This window comes from Xenopus laevis, chromosome 5S, assembly GCF_017654675.1.
Source record: "Xenopus laevis strain J_2021 chromosome 5S, Xenopus_laevis_v10.1, whole genome shotgun sequence".
Taxonomy (NCBI): Eukaryota; Metazoa; Chordata; class Amphibia; order Anura; family Pipidae; genus Xenopus; species Xenopus laevis.
This window is the reverse complement of record NC_054380.1, coordinates 30,401,599-30,423,035: the sequence shown is the minus strand read 5'-3', so window position 1 is coordinate 30,423,035 and position 21,437 is coordinate 30,401,599. Positions and strand designations below refer to the sequence as shown.

At 40.2% G+C, this 21,437-nt stretch overlaps 1 protein-coding gene across 1 annotated transcript in view; it reads left to right on the top strand.

The window, feature by feature from the left end:
- The first annotated feature begins 11,540 nt into the window (after window positions 1–11,540).
- The window catches only part of fbln7.S (fibulin 7 S homeolog), a 50,241-nt gene continuing 40,344 nt past the window's right edge, over window positions 11,541–21,437 (top strand). Inside the window, exon 1 of the mRNA XM_018265126.2 lies at window positions 11,541–11,978. Coding sequence (XP_018120615.1) covers window positions 11,904–11,978 — 75 coding nt within the window. The 5' untranslated portion in view covers window positions 11,541–11,903. The remainder of the gene's footprint in view (window positions 11,979–21,437) is intronic.

The following is a 21,437-nucleotide window of genomic DNA, read 5'->3' as shown; positions in this document are numbered from 1 at the left end:
TCACTTGTTTGATCATATTCAAAATCAGTTGTTAACCAAAGAAAAGGTGAAGTATATTGATCAGAAGGCTAAGGGGTGTGGAGGGCGAGCCATCTACGGGCACATCAGTTGTAAATTTGGACCCTAGCAGCCAGATTGCTGGAGAACTGCTAAATAAAAAACTAAACTCAAAAGCAGAAATAATACAAAATGAAAACGAATTGCAAATTGTCTCCAAATACCAGTCTCTACACCATACTAAAAGTTAATTTAAAGGTGAACAGCCTCTTTAAAAATATGTGAATATGTGGTTGCGACCATTATTAAATTAGCCCCTTACAGGGCATCTAAAATAAAAAAAACAACCCATTTTTACTTTTTTTAATGAAATAGAATCTCCAATATACTTTAATTAAAAAATGTGTACCGTTTTTATAAGAAACCTGATTATATGTAGTGAAATTCTTCCTTTAATTTACTGCTGTGGATAGGAATTGTCCTCTGCAGGGAAACAATCATACTTATGAACAGCAGGGGGAGCCTGCACTTCGATTTCCGAAGTTGCGATTTTCCGAATCGTGCCGAAATGGTCCGTAGAGTCCTGCTCTAATAGAAAACCAACAGACCCAATGGTCATGACATGCTGAGTTTGTGTAATTTAATCATTAATTGAGGCTTGTTCCAATAATAGCAGTGTTGTAAATAATAATAGCTTGTTCCAAATAATAGAAGTGTGGAGTTCCATTAGTGAGGTCATTCATTCTGGGGAAAAACAGGTGTCAATTATGGCCCTTATTTAAGGAAGGAAGGAGCAAATGTTGTGTATGCTGGTTATAGTGCATTTCTCTCTGAACATCTGAGTAAAATGGGTCAGACCAGACATTGTTCAGAAGAACAGCGTACTTTGATTAAAAAGTTGATTGGAGAGGGGAAAACATATAAAGAGGTGCAGAAAATGATAGGCTGCTCAGCTAAATGATATCAAATGCTTTAAAACATCCCAACATTTTGGAAATAAAAAGAGGGACAAAAAAGTTGACGTGCGCAGTACGGCGAACATTTTTGACCATGCCCATTTTTGTGGCCACGCCCCCCAATTACCGTGTTCATTTTACAAAAGTTTGAACAATTCTTTGGTTTTTTTTTTCCAGTTATTACAGTTTTGCTAATGAAGGTGAATTGCCCTTTAAGCTGTGAGTGTAACTTCTCCCATGGGACCTGTTATCTTGTATTGTTACAATTACTTATTTGCTTATCTCGAAATTGTTACAATAGTATGTTATCTGCTGCTGTGGCTGTTCTGGGATCTCTGCCAAAAGCCAATTAAGTTAGAAACTTGAAAGAGGCAGAAGAAAGGGGAAAACTACCATTGGAATGGATAGAATAGCCAAAATGACAAAGACTCAGCCAATGATCAGCTCCAGAAAGATCAAAGCAGGTCTAAAGTTACCTGTGATACTGTTACAATTAGAAGACATCTATGTGAAGCCAAGGTATCAGCAAGAAGCCTCCGCAAAGTCCCATTGTTGGTAAAAATAAAAGTGCTGAAGAGCTTACAATTTGCTAAAGAATACATTGGCTGGCCTAAAGAGAAATGGAGCAACATTTTGTGGACTGATGAAGCAAGATTGTTCTTTTGGGTCTAGGGGCCACAGACAGTTTGTCAGACGACCCCCAAACATTGAATTCAAGTCACAGTACACTGGCACAAACATCATGATATAGGGATGTTTCTCATACTATGGTGTTGGGCCTATTTATCACATACCAGGGATCATGGATCAGTTTCAATATATCAAAATACTTGAATTGGTCATGTTGCCTTATGCCGAAGAGGAAATGCCCTTGAAATGGGAGTTTCAACAAGACAAAGACCCCAAACACACCAGTAAATGAGTAACATTTTGGTTCCAGACCAACAAGATTGACATTATGGAGTGGCCAGCCCAATCCCCGGACCTAAATCCAATAGAAATCTTGTGGGGTGACAGCAAAAATGCTGTTTCTGAGGCAAAACCAAGAAATGCAGAAGAATTGTGGAATGTAACAGGTGCCAGAAGTTGGTGGACTCCATACAACACAGATGTGCAGCAGTTCTCCGAAACACCGATTATACAACTAAATATTAGTTCAGTGAATCAAAGGAAAGCAAAATCTTGAACCATTTTTCAGTTTATACAGAGAATGTTTAAGCTTGTAAAGAAGAATGCAGACACTGCTATTTTTTGGAACAGCTAAATACTAGGGATGCACTGAATCCAGGATTTGATTCGGGATTTGGCCGAATGCTTCTGCCTGGCCGAACCGAATCCTAATTTGCAAATGCAAATTAGGGGCGGGGAGGGAAATCACATGACTTTTTGCCCCAAAACAAGGAAGTAAACTGTTTTCCCCTTCCCACCCCTAATTTACATATGCAAATTTGGTTCGGTATTCAGCCTAATCTTTCACAAAGGATTTGGGGGGTTCGGTCGAATCCAGAATAGTGTATTCGGTGCATCTCTACTAAATATTACCTTTTCTTTACATTCTGTAAAGGAATAACAAATTGTATACACTTCTCTTCATGTTTTGATTTGATATAGAATGTGCAGTGTTCCCTATGCATTTGTGTATATGGAATTAAAAGCTATTACAGGTATAGGATCCCTTAACCGAAAACCCGATATCCAGAAAGCTCCGAATTATGGAATGGCTGTCTCCCATAGACTCCATTTTATCCAAATAATCGAAATTTTTAAAAATGATTTCCTTTTTCTCTGTAATAATAAAACAGTAGCTTGTACTTGATCCAAACTAAGATATAATTGATCATTATTGGAAGAAAAACCAGCCTATTGGGTTTATTTAATATTTAAATGAATTTCTAGTAGACTTAAGGCATGAAGACCCAAATTACGGAAAGATCAGTTATCCGGAAACCCCCAGGTCCCGAGCATTCTGGATAACAAGTGTTTATGCAATGTTTATCCAGTAGAGGGCAGGAGCTCACTGTTACAATACAGGAATATGTATTTCACAAGTCCATTACACATTTCAATACAGACTCTGTCTTGGTAGTCATAGAACTTCTACAATTGCAAAGGTACAGCAAACAAATAACTCCACAATTCAACATGGCAGAGTCTGTTGTATTTAAAAAATGGCCATATTGGGTCACTACAGTGTGACCTTTCTCAAGGAACTGTGTCTCCACAAACATCAGAGCTTTCAACTTTTTAAAAAGTGTCGCTGGGTGGATTGTGTGGCACACCTAGCACACTGCAGAACATTTGCAGGTTTGGGACGTCACCGGAAGCGGAAGTCACGTCATGAGCAAGTGCAAAATCTCTCCAGAAGCCACTGATATTGCACTGCGCACTTCACTCCACTGACATCACTGAAATGTTCTGCACATGTGCAGATCATCATCATTGGTGGAATGCATCAGAGTGACGAGAGACCAGTAAAATTGGGGGGAGTTAACTACTTTGAAACAGTGAGAAGCCATCTCCACCGTATTAATAAGCAGTGTAGGACTGAGGGTCCGGGGCCCACCAAGGTTTGACACCTCAGGGGGCCCATCCACAACCCCACTCTCCAGGCCCCCCCTCCAGGGAGCAGCACCCAGGGTCTCGGGAGGGGTGCGGGTCAGGGTTGGTGGGGCCCACATTGGATTGGGGGCCACAGGATTTTGTACCGCCAGCCAAGTCTGATGGCTGCTAATAAGCTCAAAAGGGCTTCAAAAAGCATGTCACAGTTACAATGTGTTAACTAAAATTGACAAGGAAAAAAGCAAACCAAAAAAAATAATAATTATTATTAAGTGTGAGACATATTATCCAAAAGCACAGCAAGGAAATCAACCAGGCCCAGATTTGTGGCGAGGCCACAAAGGCCTGGGCCTAGGGCGGCAAATTATTTTGGGGCAGCATGCCACCCTGCCGCTTGCTGAGGAGCTCACCGTGGTCCAGCGTGTGCGGCCTAGGGGCGCCCGCGATCTGAATCCGGCCCTGAAATCAACAGACAACAACTCTTTAGTAGTACTCTGCTACAATGGCAACCGGTATGTTCAGTGCCCATACTACATTTCCCAAAAGTTTCCACACAAGCATTTTTTACTGCGCTCCCCTGCGTTCCGCTTTCTTCCGTTCAGCCGCAGGGGAGCGCAGGAGTAAACGTACTCAATTATTGTCAAGGTGGCTGTACTCACACAGACGCATGTAAGCGCCAAACGCAGGTGGGACGCAGCATGAAGTTTGCAGCAGAAAATGTTGAGATAAAATCGGACTTTGATAAATAACCCCCTAAATCTAAAAGCTGCCTCGTTCATGTAGCAGTCAAAGGCAGCTGTCCATTGAACATTTAATGTACTTTTTCAATGCAAGTTTTTTTTACCCACTAAAAATAAGTATAGCAAAAATTTGAGCTATTTGAATTTTTAAATTTTTTAATAAGCATGCATTCGATTCGATGAAGTAAAAAAAAAAACCTAACATTACACAAACTCAAATTTTGATAAATAAGGAATAAAATAAGGAAGATTGGTAAATAAAAAAAGGGATCATTTTTTGCATTGGGTCTTGTAGGGCTATAGTTATGTTTCTGGAAAATCCCTTCACCCAGTGCAAGGCCTAGCTGGCCAGGGCTTCCTATAGAACCTGGTTGACCTTCAAGTCAACTGCACACACACCCCGTGCACGCACTGGAAAAAATGCCATATTTTATATACTTAAAGGAAAACTATACCCCCAAAATGAATACTTAAGCAACAGATAGTTTATATCAAATTGAATGACATTAAAGAATCTTACCAAACTGGAATATATATTTACATAAATATTGCCCTTTTACATCTCTTGCCTTGAACCACCATTTTGTGACTCTATCTGTGCTGCCTCAGAGATCACCTGACCAGAAATACTACAACACTAACTGTAACAGGAAGAAGTGAGGAAGCAAAAGGCAGAACTCTGTCTGTTAATTGGCTCATGTGACCTTACATGTGGTTTGTATGTGTGCAAAGTGAATCGTACGATCTCAGGGGGCGGCCCTTATTTTTTAAAATGGCAATTTTCTATTTATGATTACCCAATGGCACATACTACTAAAAAATATATTATTATGATAATGGTTCATTTACATGAAGCAGGGTTTTACACATGAGCTGTTACTGTTACTCAGTATCTTTTAATAGAGACCTACATTGTTTGGGGGGTATAGTTTTCCTTGAAGTTGTTGCACAAAGCTTAAGTTTCAGCTTCTCAATAGCAGCAATGGTCACAGGGGGTCACCATCTTGGAAAGTGTCTGTGACACTCATGCTCAGTGGGCTCTGAGCAGCTGTTGAGAAGCTAAGCTTAGGGGTCGTCACAAATTATCAAAAAGAAAATGAGGTTTGTCTGTAATATAAGCTGATGCTACAGGGTTGATTATTAAATTCTAATGCTAAGTTTGTTGATTTCTGAGCTGCCATGTACCAATAATCTGAATAATTCACTAATTAGCCTTATACTGTGACATGTCTATTCTATGTGTACTGTATATTGTGAGTGGGTCCCTAAGCTCAGTAAGTGACAGCAACACAGAGCATGTGCAGTGAATCAGCAGAAAAGAACATGGGGAGCAACTAGGGTTGCCACCTGTCCAGTTTTGAACCGGACAGACAGGTTTTTTGAAGGGCTGCCCGGGTCAAAACTGAATACCCGCTTTACCAAACCTCCAAATTAGGAAAACCGGGCAGGATTTCCTGTGATTGACGTGGTGATTTGAAAGCTGAAAGAATAATAAGAACAAAGCAAATAATTCAAAAGCTTCAAAAATAAATAATGAAGGCCAACTGTTGTTTAGAATTGGCCATTCTATAACATAATTAAAGGGCATAAAAATAAAATCCCATTTTTACTTTCTTTAATGAAAAAGAAACTTATCTCCAATATACTTTAATTAAACAATGTGTACCATTTTTATAAGAAACCTGACTGTATGCAGTGAAATTCTCCCTTCATTTACTGCTGTGGATGGGAATTGTCAGATGGTCCCTAACTGCTGAGCAGGGAAACAATCATACTTTTATGATGATCCCTAAGCAGCCCAGACCACACTGAGCATGTGCACAGTCTTAGTCTTGCAAAGATGTATAACAAAGTTACAAGATGGTGACCCCCTGTGGCCAACTTTGAAAGCATAAATCATTTGTTTGATTAGGCTTGTGGTGCACTAAGTTCATGTTTATGTTTAGTATACAAAATACAGCATTTCTAGCTTTATTCTATTTTAGACTTTACACGCCCTTTAAAGTGAACTTTAAATGTAACTTTTGAATGTGTAAACCTGTAGTAAAATTACATCCATAGAAGAAGGTGCCCATCAAATTTGTGCTTTAGAAACTAGAGGTCAACCACCCACAATAGTGGGTGAGCTTAGGCTGCTCCCCCTACACAGTGGTCCTATGGTGTGGGCTGGAGTCCATTGTGATACAGGCAGGATATGGTTAAAAGAGGTATAAAAGCAGAAGGGTGCCTTCAACCCCCATAACTAAGGAGGGACACTTCGTTGTTCCATTTAGGAAAGGAGATGGATGGGTGAGGGTTCTGGAACTGATTTATATTACTGAAAACATCCCTGCTTTATTTTTTGGACTATACCTTGTAGCTTCAATACAGTATGCATAAGAGACATATTCTTTTTTCATCAAAGAGACCAATAGTAAACCTTTCATCCTACTAGTTCAAATCATCCCTAAGCAACAAATCAGAAATTCCTTCAGAAGAATTCTCCTCATTTTGCACTGAAATGCACAAAGAGGCTGTGGAATGTTGCCCCCAGTCTGAAGAATATTAGAAAGCCAAAGCTTTATGGTGAAGCAGAATGACAGAAATGTCCTGCTGATTATTTATAGGAATTCCTCTAAATTAACCAACTGCAACTTATTGGAAGTGATTTAAACTTAAAAAAATAGTTTTCAGGGTCAGAGTTAGTAGGGGGGGGGGGCCCTGACAATGCAGTAAGGCTGCTTCCCTATTGGGGGACAAAATAACCTGAATCAACAACAGCCAATGGGCCACAAACTGGACATCCATGATGGATATAATGAAAATATCCAAGAACAATTACTTTATTGTATTTCTGGCCTTAAACTGGCCCTGAAAATTATACAAACCCTATTTGTATAATTCAGGTAATGAATACCCTCTACAATGTTGTACTGGTGTACTTGTATTATGTCCATAATACTTTCTACACCCCTCCGGATGCCTCACTACCACCCGCTGCTGATTACTGGGCAACAGCAATCCAGGGATTTCTTCCGGTGGGCCAGTCCAAACCAGACCTTCTATGTAATAGTTGAGAGGTTCCCCCTTGTGATGATCATTGAGATAATGTGGCACTGCTGAGAATTTCAACAGTGATCCTTAGTCAGATAAGTAAAACAAATGAGGTTCGCAGCCAAATAGACTACAACCCACCAGGGTTCAGCTCAGGATTCGGCAGACTCTAAAGCTAGTCATAGACAGAAAGATCCGATCGTTCGAATCATTGAATGTCCCCATCTCCCGACCTACCACTAACCTTCAGTTAAAAAAAGAACAGATCATGAACATGACAAGTTCCCGGCCGCTCCATCTCCCTGCTGACGGTTTCTCATCTGACTGGCGCCGGGAAGACTTTCTCCACATACTGGGACGCGTGTCTTCTACAGGAGGCTTAGTGAGAGAGTTTGTTAGAGGGCAGGATGGAGGATCTCCTAGAGGGGAGCCTGCCACCATCCCTTCTATAAAATGAGCACAAGCGCAGTCCTGGTATTCTACATTTTTTATTTCTAACTACCAAACGTGGCTGCAGGTAGGGTCGGGGGAAACAATAGGGTACGGGGAGAGACGGGGGATCCCACGGGGATGCAAGTGTGCCGCCCCCTAGAGACTTGCACCTAATCCAGCCCTCAACTCATTCACTGCACTTCAAATACAGCTCTCCGCTTCTGCGGCAGTCTCCCACTGAATACAATACACGCAGAGATATTATCGGCAGCCGACAGAAATGTTCTAAACTGTCTGACTGAACGACCGATCGGGATGGCACGACAGATGTCGGGACTCTCCACACACAATCCGAAAATCGTATGAATCGCCCTAATTTGATATGCAAGTTAGAGTTTCCATTCGGGGTTTGGTTAATCTTTCAGAAAAGGTTTGGGATGAATCCCAAAAAGTGCATCCTTACATATAACCAAGCTCAACCAACATCTTGCAGAAGCAGAATGCTCTCTAAGTGAGTGCTCCTCATGATGTCTAAATGTATAAAGAACACACCAACTTTCTTCTTTGCATATAACATACTAACATACAGTACATATGGGTAGATATTGGCTGCCAATTGCTAGTGGTCCATGTATTGACCTGAAAAGCTTCCCTTCCTGACTGATTTACTAGGTGTTGATAGGCCACAGATTGCCCTTCATATGATCTGCCTGATACAACGTCCCTCCTAAATGGACTAATGGGTAATTTTTTTTTAATGGCTGTAACTGGGCTTCATGTCTTTGCAACCCCACAAGACACAGCTTAGATTGTACGCTCTGTGATAGAGGAGCGCCCACGCTTGAGATAATTCTGAGCAGATTAATGGAGAATGTGGTGCTTCAAATATTTAGACTCTAAGGCAGGGATCCCCAACCTTTTTCACCTGTGAGCAACAATCAGATGTAAAAAGAGTTGGGGAGCAACACAAGCATGAAAAATGTTCCTGTATGGAGCCAAAAAATAGATGTGATTGGCTACTGGTAGCCCCTATGTGGACTGGCAGCCTACAGGAGGTTCTGTTTAGTAGTACATCTGTTTTTTATGCAATCAAAACTTGCCTCCAAAACAGAAATTAAAAAAATAAGCACCTACTTTGAGGCCACTGAGAGCAACATCCAAGGGTTTGGGGAGCAACATTCTGCTCACGAGCTACTGGTTGGGGATCACTGCTCTAAGGTGTCAGGTTCTGAGAAGCAAAGTCTGCAGCACACTGATTTCTCTGTGAAACATCATTATTCACACGAATGCCTTCCCCATTGGAGCTTACAATCTAAGGTTCCTTCAAGGGATTTTGAACCTCATTAATATACTGATGGCTCTTATGCTTCTTTCTCTGTAGCTTCTAAAACAATATTGGCCCACTCTCTGTAACCATTTCATTATGTGGTATTAACACTTTTGCAAGTGCAAATATAACAGAATAATGAATGTGGGTTTTGGGCCGGCCCGTACATCACTAGCCCCAGTGACACCAATAACTCTTTTTTTCAAGAATATTTTCCAGTACTATCAGTGATGCCACATTACACCCTGTACATGTCTCCCAGTTTCAGTTACAAATTCCAATTCTGCATAATATACATAAGGGTCTGCTTGCTTAGGAAATCTGGAGTCTGAGTGTACTAGGGGTCCCCTTAGAGTCTCTCTCTTAAAGGGGCGGTATGTTATAGAATGGCTCATTCTAAGCAACTTTTCAATTGATCTTCATTACTTTTTTTTTATAGTTTTTGAATGATTCTTCTGACCAGGGGCGTAACTATATTCCTGGGGGGCCCAGGAAGTACAGGGGCCCCATGAGGCCCAAATTCATGTACAGATTCAATAAATATTGGTAAAACAAGTCAACCTCGAAACATTTTGGGAGCCTATAAAAAATTATTTGCTCGCCGGTTACACCTTTGTTCCAAAATCCAGACTCTGTAGCCCTTTTCCAGTGGTGGCGTTCCAGTAACATTCTTAGAATTTATAATTGTTATACAGTTAGGGGTCCAGTCACTATAGCTAATCTGCAGAGTCAGCATGACCTCCCAAACTCAGAATTCTTTAGAGCGCTACAGGTGATACATTATATATCCTTGTTGAAAACTCAAGGTCGGAGCACAGTGTGTCGTTTTTTGAACGGTGGTGTCTCCACCCTTCCCACTGTACGGGTACGATTTCGTTATTATACTCAGCCTTAAATAACCTGCCAAATCCAAGGGATCACATTTATGTCCTGGCCTGGGAAAAGAATATATCGTTCTCTTATGATATGGAACATTGGGGAAAATGTTGGAAAATCACTAAATCCAGCTCCATGAATACCGTTCTGTTGGAGGCCTTGTACAAAGTTCTATTTAGATGGTACTTGACACCTGATAAGATAGCAAAAGGTATCCCAACGGCAGACCCCAATTGTTTCAGAGGCTGCCAACAAATTGGTTCCATGCACCATATATGGTGGACGTGCCCTAGGGTGGTTAGATTTTGGATTAGGATACACACTGTTATATTTTCTGTTTTCAATATTAATGTGAGAAGAGATCCAATAATAGCTCTTCTGAATGGAAAATGTGAAGGTTTCTCCAAGATCATCATCATCATCATCATTTATTTATATAGCGCTGTCAAGATACGCAGTGCTTCAAGATACAACATAAACTAGTTTAACGTTTATTTTATGGCCGCGAAACAAACCATTGCTAAGGTGTGGAAAGCCGGATCTATTCCTATACTTGCCTTCAAATGTAAAATGGACTGGATTATGGTGAACGAAAATTAGCAAATTTTCTCAACAACACCCATGACAAATACCTAAGAATTTGGCAACCCTGGTTGGAGTATAGGCGCTGTGATCCCATTGCTTGTCAGCTCCTTTCTATCTGATTCTCATCCTATGCCATATTATTTAACTTTTGAGGTATGCCAACCTTCTGTGATCCATTCTGTTATTCTTCAGTCCTTAATTAGCATTCTGGGATGCAGTTGTGTCCCGACTATAGAGGTGGCTCATTTGATTTTACCGATTAATAGTTATAAAAGGATAAAAGTTCGATACCTAATGCAATATATCAGGTTCACATTGGCTTATGATAATTTGTAATGATTTTATTTTGCACATTCACTGTTGACATTATAAATTGTATCAATGTGAGCTGGTAAGTTACCTATGTTCATTTCAAATTGTCTGTAATGTCTTTGATAACATGTCAAACTCTTGTTTCTGCATATATTGCAAGTGTTTAAAAAGCAATAAAAATATTGATGGAAAAAAAATAATTTGCTGTGACGCCCAGTAATATCTAGTTACGCCACTGCTTCTGACCCTTTCCAGCCTTTAAATAGGGGGGGTCACTGACCCCATGTTAAAAAAATCCTCTGCAAACCTACCAATATATTGTTATTGCTACTTTTTATTTCTCATCTTTCTATTCAAGCCTTCTCCTATTCATATTCCAGTCTCTTTTTCAAATCGACGCATGGTTGCTAGGGTCATTTGGACAGGAGTAACCAGATTGCTGAAATGGCAAACTCGAGAGCTGTTGAATAAAAAGCGTCAAAAACCTCAAATAAAAAAAAATGAAAACCCATTGCAAATTGTCTCAGAATATCACTCCCTGCATCATAGTAAGAGTTAATTTAAAGGTGTAAAAGCCCTTTAACCTTTTTTTCCGAACTGCTGTGGGTTCACACTGGATGGCAGTACAGGGGCAGTGTGCAGCCTGAAAACACAAATAAAGTCCCTCTTTTTCCCCACTATACAAACAGACACTGCCAACTCACACTCGCCTGTTCTCCTGAATTTTAACAGTCCCCTATGAATCCTGCAATGGAGGAAAAAAAAAATCAGTGGGAGGGATATAGTCAGGCTGGGTACGGCAGGCAGCTGTATAGGTGTTAACAGGAGCTGCAGATCGCTTGGAGTATCAGCAGCAGTGGGACGGCAGCAGCAGCAGCCTCAGTGGGATTCAATTGTGACATCAACATGAGTAACGCTCAGGTCCCATCCTGAACAGCAGCAGCAGCAGGAATGGTGTGTGACAGTTGGCTCCTACATGTAACACATCTACTGGAGGAAAAGAGGGGATAGAAGCGATAGAAGATAGTCAACTTTTCCCCTTGGTTTTGTGCTTCTGATTTCTCCGACTTCTGGTTACCTGCCACTATGATCCCCACATTACAGTTCAGCCTCCTCCTGTTGCTCTGCACTACTACATTGTCGGAGTCGCAGGCAGCTCAGGTAAAAAGACCCGATTGGCTTCTCTACTGACACCTTTCATTGATTCTCATGTTCATGACTCACATAAAGTAGGAATGAGTAACACGTGGTTGTTTGGAACTACAATTCACATAATTCTCAGTTAGGGGATTCTGGGAGCTGTAGTCCATAGCAAAGCAGAACTGGGGCTAGTCAGGATAAGAATTCCTTTTAATCAGTAGGGCTGGCATCTCTTTAAGGGAAAGTATTACTACAAAAATCCAGGATTGTGGCAGCTTCTGTTGTAACCAACATCAATGACATATATGAAATCTTGGTTACACCGGCAGAAATGCTTAAAGGAGAACTAAAGCCTAATTAAAGAAATTGCTAGAAAAAAAGTTTTTATAGTTTTTTTTAAAGATTTGCCTTCTTCTGGCTCTTCTCAGCTTTCAAATGGGGGTCACTGACTCCATCTTAAAACAAATGCTCTGTAAGGCTACAAATGTATAGTTATTGCTACTTTCTATTACTCATCTTTCTAGTCAGGCCTCTCCTTTTCATATTCCAGTCAAGTGCATGGTTGCTAGGATCATTTGGATCCTAGCAACCAGACTACTGACATTGCAAACTGGAGAGCTGATGAATAAAAAGCCAAATAACCAAATGAAAACCAATTGCAAATCGTTTCAGAATATCACGCTCTACGTCATACTAAAAGTTCCTTTAAAGATGAACAACCCCTTTAAAGAAACAGTAACATCAAAAACTGAAAGTGTTTTAAAGTAATGAAATATAATGTAGTGTTGCCCTGCACTGGTAAAACTGGTATGTTTGCTATAGAAAAACAACTATAGTTGCTGATGTGTAGCCATGGGGGCAGCCATTCAAGCACAGGATACACATTAGATAAAGGATAAGGAAGCGGACGCCAGGCAGTGCACCTGGACCTCTTCCTTAGACTGGTGAGTTTTTCACTTTGAGACTGAATAAGACTAACAATTTTTACCTATTGGTGTTTTTGATCCTAGATAAAGGATAAATTCTGTACAATCCCATTGTATACTACAGAGCTTATCTGTTATCTGCTATGTAACCTGCGCCTTTTCTCCTTTTTCAGCTTTAAATGTCTGCCCCCATGGCTACACAGCAGCTTGTTTATATAAACTATTTATAAACTGTTTATGAAGACAAGTTTTTTTTAACCATAGCAGGGCAACAGCAAATTATATTTTTATAACTTTAAAACACTTAAATATTTTCGTGTTACTGTGTTTTTAATGGTGCTTGTGTGACGCAATGCTGTCCATGCTTATGGCTTTAAGCCTACATGACGGGAGAGGTTGCAGTTGTAACAAGGAACTGGGTAATGAGCAGGAGGAGGTTACAACTGCATTATGGAGAGGAAGAAGGGGACGGTACAGTCAATATAATGACTGAGACTGCTTCGTGCTACACATAGTTGCAAAGTGAGAATTGTGGAGATCACTGTGCAGCTGTGCTTAGTACATGTTTTGTTACTCATTAGCGCCTGGAAGCAGCAGGCAGCATCCGAGCAAACAGCACCAAAATGGGCATAAGAAAGTAAATTAAGACTATGTGATTTTGGGGATCCCTTCTAATAACCCAAGTAGCTATTAATTGTGCATAGGAATCCGAGACCCAGATCCAGTTATTGATAGAGTCCGGTTCCCATCGGCCCGCTGACGGATGTAGTTAAGTTACCATCACAACTACATCATTGTTTGAGTCTCACGTGCAACAATTGCAGAATGTTGTTTGGCAGGATGTTGTCTCTGGGAATGGAAACCACACGAGCGCGTGCGAGGGATCCCAGTTAATGAAAGCAGCAGCAGTGCGGTCACATCATGTTGACGACATATAGTGCATTGGGGATTGTATTTGGAGAGAGTGCTGGCTGCTGTGAGGGATCTAAAGCTTATTAATATGCTGGTAGCTCTCATAAAGAATCTAAAGAAATGATTACCTCACTCTCTATAACTAAGCTGTGTGTTCACTGGAAGAAACAAGGTTGTGCAATAAATTAGCAAGCAAGGGTTACAGAATAATAATAATAGATAAAACTATGTATGTCTCTGCTCGCAGGAACTTACAGTCTAAGGACAGAGACACATGTGGAGATTCGGGGAGATTAGTTGCCTGGCGACAAATCGGTTCTTCTACGGGCGACTAATCTCCCCGAACAGCCTCCCTGCCGGCTTGAATCGAAATCGCCGGCAGTTTGGCACTCGGATCACTTAGTTTTCTGAAGTTGCCTGAAGTTTCCTCGTGAGGATCACAGGTTAGGAGAGTCTTATAGGCCATGGTTGGTCAAATCAGAGGTAGAAGCTCCAGAGAAGAAGCCACTGATGCAACCCACAAACAAAGGGCTATTAAAAAATATAATGAGAACCAGCCTTAAGGGCATTCGTATTTAAAGATGAAAAATCCAAACAAGGAATTTAATATGTAGTAGAATATAATAGGGTTATAGGGAATGTGGGATGAATTAGTAAGTAATGACCAAGACCACTGCTTATGTATTCCATGTGACCCCTTATGACACTCTAGATGAGCATCCCATAACCCCACTGTACTCAGGATAAGGGTGTTAAGAGCCTGATTTTAAGAGGTAATCCAGGGAATTTGTGTTGACTAATTAATACATTCCTTCTGGTATAGGTTGAGGGAAAGGGGAGTTAATGGAATTATATCTCAGGGTTCCTGGGTCTCCATCTTAATTTTCCCCACCCACAAACATGCCAATATGAATGTGCAGAAATGCACATTGCAGAGCAGAGTATTTACAGTATGTGGTTAGCCATTAGGAGTCGTCCTGTAGAAATATCTTATGTAGTTTGGGGGCAGTCTTTGGAAGGTTTGTAATGTATCAGCCAGAAAAGAAACCCACAAAATAGTTTTTTTCTGATTTTTGGGTCTGCATGTAGAGGGAAAAGGCAAATACCCACATAGAAAGCAAATGAAGAAGCACTGACTCATGACAAATTTAGCAGTACTAACTGCATATTATCTCTAAGAAACGGCAGAGCCATTTTTTATTCCACATATGTTTTTATTCCTGTAACCAGTATACCTGTATCAGTGCATCAGTTGTGGCTTCAATACAGGTATGGGATCCATTATCCAGAAACCAATTATCCAGAAAGCTCAGAATTACAGAAAGGCCATCTCTTATATACTCCATTATTATCAAATAATCCAAATTTTTAATAATAAAACAGTACCTTGTACTTGATCCAAACTAAGATATAATTAATCCTTATTGGAAGCAAAAGCAGGTTATTGGGTTTATTTAATGTTTACATCATTTTCTAGTTGACTTAAGATATGAAGATCCAAATCACGGAAAGATCTCTTATCCGGAAAACCCCAAGCCCCGAGCATTCTGGATAACAGGTCCCATACCTGTACTACCAATACGTGCCGTTCTGCTCTGCTGTGCATTCTGATTGCTATTAATTGGGGTATGTTAATCAATGTTTAAGACAATTAGGCTTATTTGATGCAGTTAGAGCTGTTTTTGTTGTTTGTCGAGGCTCCAGGTTTCCATTCCAAACACTTTAGTAATTTACCACTAAATATTTGGGCTTTATTCCAGATGATAATCTTTGTCGAGTGCAGAACAGCGGATGGAACATTTGGTGTGTATTGGAGAAACCTAGGCATCTGTTACTTTTTTTTAGAAATCATCAAAATTTTACATCTTTTATTTAGAATATGTTCTAAACACTTAACTGGGAACCTGCCCCCTTCTATTAATCTATTAAGGTAATGTATCATGGGGCTGCTTGTGCACGCTACAGAACTGTAGTTGCAGCCACATGCTATCCATGATCTTTTCCTTACACAGTGTCCCACACAGTGTGGTCTTAACCCAACACCAACAGCATACATTTAGATGGTAATTAAAGCGACAACACCTGTATTTATTTCATATTCTACTTATAGCTGTAGCCACATGCTATTTCATAAGATGAACAAAGAGTCAAGACATTAAAGGTTGCAGTCTTTCCCTGTTACTGAATCATACATGTTCTACAGTTTTTAGTTATTATCATTATTTATATAGTGTCATAGTTTCCCGTGGAGCGTTACAGTAAAGAGATACATGACCAAACCGTAGACATTTACAGATAAAGCATTTCACCAAAATTGATTCGCAGTTACACTTGGATATAGTTGTGGCTGCTGATTTGTCACATGACTGGGGGAAATTGACAAAATGTCTAGCCCCATGTCAGATTTCAAAATTGAATATAAAAAAATCTGTTTGCTCTTTTAAGAAATGGATTTCAATGCAGAATTCTGCTGGAGTAGCACTATTAACCTATGCGTTTTGAAAAACACATGTTTTCCGATGACAGGATCCCTTTAAATTATTTGTCTTCTTCTTCTGACTCATTCCAGCTTTCAAATCGGGGGCACTGACCCCATCTAAAAAACAAATGCTCTGTAAGGCTACAATTTTATTGTTATTGCTACTTTTTATTTTTCATCTTTCTATTCAGGCCTCTCCAATTCACATTCCAGTCTCTCATTCAAATTAGTGCATGGTTGCTAGGGGAATTTGGATTACCAACAAGACTGTTGAGTGCAAAATTTGTTTATATTATCAATCCAAATGTGCATTCCCCTTTTAGTACCATATATCATTAATGGCCAGGGAACTCTGGCAGTCTATGTCCATTATTCGGTCTGTGCGGGCAAGCGAGTCAGCAGAGGCTGCATCATGTGACCTTGTGGTGCAGTGGTTGGAAAAGTCCAAAATGTTAAAGACATGGAATATCTTATACAAATCATTTCTACCACAGGAGCATAAATTCAGGACAGTAATGTTTCATTCAACATTATCCATGATGTTTTAGGCTAGAACAGTATTGTGTAATGTTACTTATGCTTTGGGTGGAAGGATGTGGGATCTTTATATAACATAAATCTGTGAGATCCAACATGTGTTCCAATTCAACCTCCACTTTAGAACATTATCTCGCAGTTTCCTGTTTTTCCTTACAAGTTTCATAGAAGCCAGCAGAGAGTGTTTTGTAGAAAAGAGACCATGTAGAGTAGAGATGTGTATCTGAATATGCTGGGCTACAGCTGAAACTAATCCATATTAAACAGATACACATGGGTAGTCTAAAAATGATCATATGATGCATATTCTTTCCACTGGTCAGTGTATTATTCTAGCCATCTCATTAAAGGGATACTGTCATGGGAAAAACATTTTTTTCAAAATGAATCCGTTAATAATGCTGCTCAAGCAGAATTCTGCACTGAAATCCATTTCTCAAAAGAGCAAACAGATTTTTTTATATTCAATTTTGAAATCTGGCATGGGGCTAGACATAGGGGCCGATTCACTAAGGGTCGAATATCGAGGGTTAATTTACCCTCGATATTCGACTAGGAACTAAAATCCTTCGACTTCGAATATCGAAGTCGAAGGATTTAGCGCAGATAGTACGATCGAACGATCGAAGGATTATTCCTTCGATCGAACGATTAAATCCTTCGAATCGAATGATTCGAAGGATTTAAATCCAACGATCGAAGGAATATCCTTCGATCAAAAAAAGTTAGCCAAGCCTATGGGGACCTTCCCCATAGGCTAACATTGACTTCGGTAGCTTTTAGATGCCGAACTAGGGGGTCGAAGTTTTTTTTAAATTGTAGAAATCCAATATACTGCAGCACACTGTGACTTGTGTAAAATTTGAAGGTGTACTTTATTTGGCTCAAATACGAGCAGACATGTGGTAACGTTTCGGGCCTCGCAGGACCTTTCTCAAGCTTGTTTTCCATCCAATTTTGTGTGGAAGTTTTTTTTAAAGAGACAGTACTTCGACTATCGAATGGTCGAATAGTCACACGATTTTTACTTCAAATCCTTCGATTCGAAGTCGTAGTCGTAGTCGAAGGTCGATGTAGCCCATTCGATGGTCGAAGTAGCCCAAAAAAAACTTCCAAATTCGAAGTTTTTTTACTTCGAATCCTTCACTCGAAGTTAGTGAATCGGCCCCATATTGTCAATTTCCCAGCTGCCCCAAGTCATGTGACTTGTGCTCTGATAAACTTCAATCACTCTTTACTGCTGTACTGCAAGTTGGAGTGATATCACCCCCTCCCTTTTCCCCCCCAGCAGCCAAACAAAAGAACAATGGGAAGGTAACCAGATAGCAGCTCCCTAACACAAGATAACAGCTGCCTGGTAGATCTAAGAACAACACTCAGTAGTAAAAACCCATGTCCCACTGAGACACATTCAGTTACATTGAGAAGGAAAAACAGCAGCCTGCCAGAAAGCATTTCTCTCCTAAAGTGCAGCCACAAGTCACATGACCAGGGGCAGCTGGGAAATTGACAAAATGACTAGCCCCATGTCAGATTTCAAAATTGAAGATAAAAAAATCTGTTTGCTCTTTTGAGAAATGGATTTCAGTGCAGAATTCTGCTGGAGCAGCACTCATTTTTTTTTCCCATGACAGTATCCCTTTAAGGTTAATGCTGTGCTATTGCTTACACATGATACATGACACATGATGTAGACATGGAATTAGAAGCCATTCAAAATACAATTTTTTATCTACTATTTATTATGTTGAATCCACTTGCATGTTCACTGTAGGTGCAATTTATTATAGATCCAATTGGTATCTAGTGATATATATATATGGTCAGACTAGGCCGGAGGGACACCCCTCATGGGCCCCCGCTGGCCCAGACCCGCTCCCCAAATCTTCCGGCCCCCATAACAACACAAAGTTGTGCACTGCACGCATGCATGGTGCACTCCAGCAGAAGCGTGGGCCCCCGAAGTTTGTAACCCAATGGACCCCCTATTCTCCAGTCCGACCCTGACTATATAAGAGGTTATTTTCCCTTTTTTGCTAAATCATTCATAGCCCCTTAGTAGAGCAATAACTTCAACCGCATGCTCTAATGTGGACTAAATGACTTGGAACCATTAAAGTCCTATGAATGCATTTACATTGTTTCCATGGTATTGCATGTATGGAATCCCTTATCCGGAAACCTGTTATCCAGAAAGCTCCAGGTTATGGGAAGGCCATCACCCACACACTTTATTTTAAGCAAATAATTAACATTTTTATCGATGATTCCCCTTTTTTTCTGTAATAATAAAACAGTACCTTGTACATGATTGTAGCTAAGCTGCACACATCCACATTGGTGGCAAATCAATCATATCGGATTTATTTAATGTTTAAGGGATTTTTAGCAGAGAACCCCCCCGGACCCAAGCATTACTGATAATAGATCCATTACCTGTAACTCTTAAAAGAAAAAATATGAGTATAATGTTTCAAAGTTGTTGGGCACCTTTTTATATAATATTAATTGTTAGGAAGGCAGTTGAAGGCAGGATGGGGGAGAAGAAGCGCAGAAGACACCTCAGGCCCCCCTATGCGTCAACCCCCCTCCGGCCCACCTACATTTTTTTCCTGCTCGGGAGGGAGTTCAGTGAGCAGCATTAAAAGAGGGTCTGGATCAGCAGGTCCGACCGACCCACTGGGTTAAATAACTGTTATATAATATAATAAATAACTTTTCATGTCTATTCAGAGAATTGCCTGCCAAACAGGGATGTCAACTTTGTGGCCCACCAGTTACTAAGTGTGCTTGGAGAAAGAGCTTGCGGGCCATGAGTTTGATACGACAGAGTGGTCTATAGCCAAAAATACTGCTTTGATATTCTAAGCAGAAAACCTATTATTATTTTGGCAATGACAATACCGCCAGGCAATTGATTGGTGTTACTTGCTCTGAACTAATAAGTGCCGTTTCTTGGCTGAGGAGCAACGTGCACTTAAATACAAAGTTTATTGTCAGTAGCATATAACCTTCTCACCTCCTGCTCCTGAAAAGCAGCCATTAAAATATCAACATTTTTCACTAAGAAAAACAAACAAAAAAGTTTGGCAGGCAACACGTGTCTGAAATGCACCAAGAATTCCACCGCCCAAATAACCCACAAAATCATTACAAAATCTACAGTGCATCTTTTTCCGACAGAAAAGAAATCATATTCTACAAATAATTCTAATTATTCAGGCTTATATTCTTTTATATTGTCATACCCAAAAATGACAAGACAAACAGTACTAGACATAAAATGAGATAATCTGCGACTTGGATTTAGACATAATGTGAAGAAAACACTTATGAAAAACATACATGATTGGTTTGCTATGAAACATGGTCACTCTGGTTCTCCTTGGTGGCACTTGGAGGGTTATCTCTAGAGAGAAGTTATATAAGGGAAAGAAAAAAGTATCACCTCCTCTTTGGATGGTGTAAGAAGAAGAGCGAATGATGACAGGAAACCTGAAACTTGTTACCTCTATAAGGTACCATAGGCAGTCAAGAGTTAGGGTAGATAGTGATAGGTTAAAGGGATATTGTCATGGGAAAACAAGTTTTTTTCAAAATGCATCAGTTAATAGTGCTGCTCCAGCAGAATTCTGCACTGAAATCTGTTTCTCAAATGAGCAAACTGATTTTTTTTAATTTTGAAATCTGACATGGGGCTAGACATATTGTCAGTTTCCCAGCTGCCCCCAGTTGTGTGACTTGTGCTCTGATAAACTTCAATCACTCTTTACTGCTGTACTGCAAGTTGGAGTGATATTACCCCCTCCCTCCCCCCTCCCAGCAGCTTAACAAAAGAACAATGGGCTGGTAACCAGATAAAGCTTCCTGATACAAGATAACAGCTGCTAGGTGAAACCAAGCTTTTATATTTTGATCACAGGTAAACAAGTTAGGGGTATGGGGTTTACCTTGACGTGGTATGGCAGCTTACCAATTTTATGATCATAACCTTGTAACAAAAAACCCTGTTTTTCTTTTTTTAGACAGGGGATTATTATATTTAAATATGTTTTTAAATGGCCTTAGGAGTGCACCCACAACCCTCTTTTTTGTACCTGCTAGGTAGAACAGCACGCAATAGTAAAAAGCCAAGTCCCACTGCGACACATTCAGTTACATTGAGTAGGATAAACAACAGTCTGCCAGAAAGTAGTTCCATCCTAAAGTGCTGGCTCTGAAACCACATGACCTGAGATGGCTTCCTACACATCAATATTATAAATGAAAGAAAAAAAAGAAAAAAATACACTTGCTGGTTCAGGAATGAAATTCTACATGGTAGAGTGAATTATTTGCAGTGTAAATAGTGTAATTTATAAATAAAAACTACACCATAAAAATTCACAATGCTCACTGTAATTGGTGAAAGATAGTGAGAGGCCAGTTAGCTGAGCAGATGAGGCTCTAATGAGTAAGGAAGGGGCCAGTGCCTTGGTGGTACCTAGTCAGACAGGGCTCTAGAGAAAGAGGGAACTAGGTTATGTAGAGCCTAGTATCTCCAGGTTGACCCCTGTCTCTGGAGTCCACATAGGACAGAGCCCCTGGCTAGAAGAGCGGTGGGGAGGTTGGCAAGGGGCATGACGA